The sequence below is a fragment of the Galendromus occidentalis genome, unplaced genomic scaffold (genome assembly GCF_000255335.2).
Source record: "Galendromus occidentalis unplaced genomic scaffold, Mocc_1.1 scf7180000077167, whole genome shotgun sequence".
Taxonomy (NCBI): Eukaryota; Metazoa; Arthropoda; class Arachnida; order Mesostigmata; family Phytoseiidae; genus Galendromus; species Galendromus occidentalis.
The window spans coordinates 549,004-551,065 of NW_003805155.1; the positions used below are offsets into that span (position 1 = coordinate 549,004).

General features: G+C 52.0%; 1 protein-coding gene across 1 annotated transcript; it reads left to right on the forward strand.

Annotated features, from left to right (window-relative positions):
- Positions 1–446: 446 nt before the first annotated feature.
- LOC100898169 (protein pygopus) lies at positions 447–1,954 on the forward strand. Its single transcript, XM_003741357.1, has 3 exons — positions 447–477; positions 1,150–1,401; positions 1,512–1,954. Exons 2-3 carry the CDS (start codon positions 1,167–1,169, stop codon positions 1,751–1,753), a joined length of 477 nt encoding a protein of 158 aa, XP_003741405.1. The 5' UTR covers positions 447–477; positions 1,150–1,166; the 3' UTR covers positions 1,754–1,954.
- The last annotated feature ends 108 nt before the right edge of the window (positions 1,955–2,062 follow it).

The following is a 2,062-nucleotide window of genomic DNA, read 5'->3' on the forward strand; positions in this document are numbered from 1 at the left end:
CAAGTCAGGCACACGCTCTCACTCGAGATCCGGTCGAAGAGAGTAGGGTAACGAGAGAGGATAACATACCGAGAGATTCTATCAGGGAGATCGTGAATCAATGATGAGATCCAGGCAGCCATGGAAAAGCAAGTTCAGCCGATTCGAGAGGTGCACATCCAGCCAGACGTCCAGGAGGGGATCCAGGCAGGAAACGAGGAAAGATTCCAAGCAGCACCCGGAGAGTGGATACGACCGGAAGTCGAGCAGGTCCAGGGGGTATCCAGGGGTTTCTACCCCGATTCCCCGAATCTCGATTGCCCGATTCTCGATTCCCCGACTTTCTTGGCCGCTGATTTGGCGGAGTCTTCAAGGGTCTAGAGATATCAAGAGATATCGTGCGCGGATCGGTCTCTCTATGTTACATGAATGTGCAGTGGTATCTGCCTTCATAAGAATTCCGTGCCAGCATCGCGCCGAGCTTGGCGTCTGTATGAGGTAAGCTCGCTCCTTCCCGGTGGATATCCGACAGGAATGTGGACGTAACTCCCGTACAGATAATGCGGGCGCCAAAGAGCGCCAAAGCTCTTGTCTAGAATAAAGGGGTCTCGTATCCCTATGCGCTTCCCGCCTGGTACAGCGTACCGGCTAATTCCGTTCGGCGCCTTCTGACCTTGGGGGAGCTGAATACTGACACAGCTCTGAGTGCTCAACTCGAACCCCGGCTCCACACTCTCTGAGAGCGGAGGCTTTTTCCCTCGAGCCGGAAAACTTGATATCGAGATTTTGAATCGGCTGCTGCCGATGGGAAGCAAGTCCGAGTCTCTTTCGGATGGAGTATTTTCGAGCTCTGGGAATCACGAAGTACAGCCATGAGATTCCCTCATTGAGAGGTTGAAGAACTTGAGCTCACGTCGAGATGTAATTCGAGAGAGCCCCTCATGGGGTAATCTTCTGATCTTTCACGCTCGACCATCTCTCTAGCAGCAGCTCCAATGCACAAAATCGCTGTCAATTCACCGCGCTATCCTGGTCGTCGAAGATAGATTAGCGGCTCAGACTCATAGCAAGCTTTCAAATTTATAAAGTTCTGTGGCTCCTATTCCATTCCCCCGACAAAGAGCCTCCCAAAGTACCGGACCTCTCCCTGAATTTTCTGTGCTCTTGCAGTGCACAGGACGGTCGGCATGATGCGCAGAGAATGCGATGATCTCGACAACGGGTCCTTACCCAACAAACAAGGACGAATGGATGGTTGTTCCCCTCTGGGAGGTCCTTCCCCACAGCATCAAGGAGCGAACCTGTATCTCCCACCAACCCCTTTCCAAGAGAAATTGATCGCCAATAACCCGTTCGACGACAGCCACAATGCTAGCGCACATCTCAAGGGAAATGTAGCGAAGAATTTCCCGCCCGGGAAAGGTGAGACCTCAAGGCTCAGGACGCCGGTGGCTCGCGATGATTTTCGGGGAGATTAGTGAGAACGCTCTTACTACCGCAATCTAACTTCGAATACCTTCCCCGCCCTTTAGGTCAATACATGAGCCGCGAGAATGGAGGAGCAATGTACCCGTGTGGGGTGTGTCATAAAGAAGTGCACGACAACGACCAGGCCGTATTTTGCGAGCCGGGCTGCAACTTTTGGTTCCACAGAATTTGCACTGGACTAACTGAAGCAGCATTCCACATGCTGACGCAGGAGATCGCTGCTGAGTGGGTCTGTGATAAGTGTGCTGTGCACAACAAAGTACCGCTTGTGAGATTCAAACAATAGGGCCGGCATCAACTGTACATAGAAGAGTTCAGAGTGTCAGCGGATCGGACCAGAGCCTGGACTCCAGCTCGGAAATCAAGCGGAATCAACACAACGCCCTATTCAAGAGCTGGCCGGTCCGCGACGTCATCTACACATCTGTAGGATACGTATCACCGAGAAAGAAATTTACCGGTCGCGGAAAACATCAGTTCGGCTGCGCTGACTTCTAGGAAACGGATTATTTTGTCGAGCAGCCGAGTCATTTTGATTTTCGCAGCCATTCTCATCGACGCAATAAAGTCATTAGACCTCAGGAATAACGAGCGC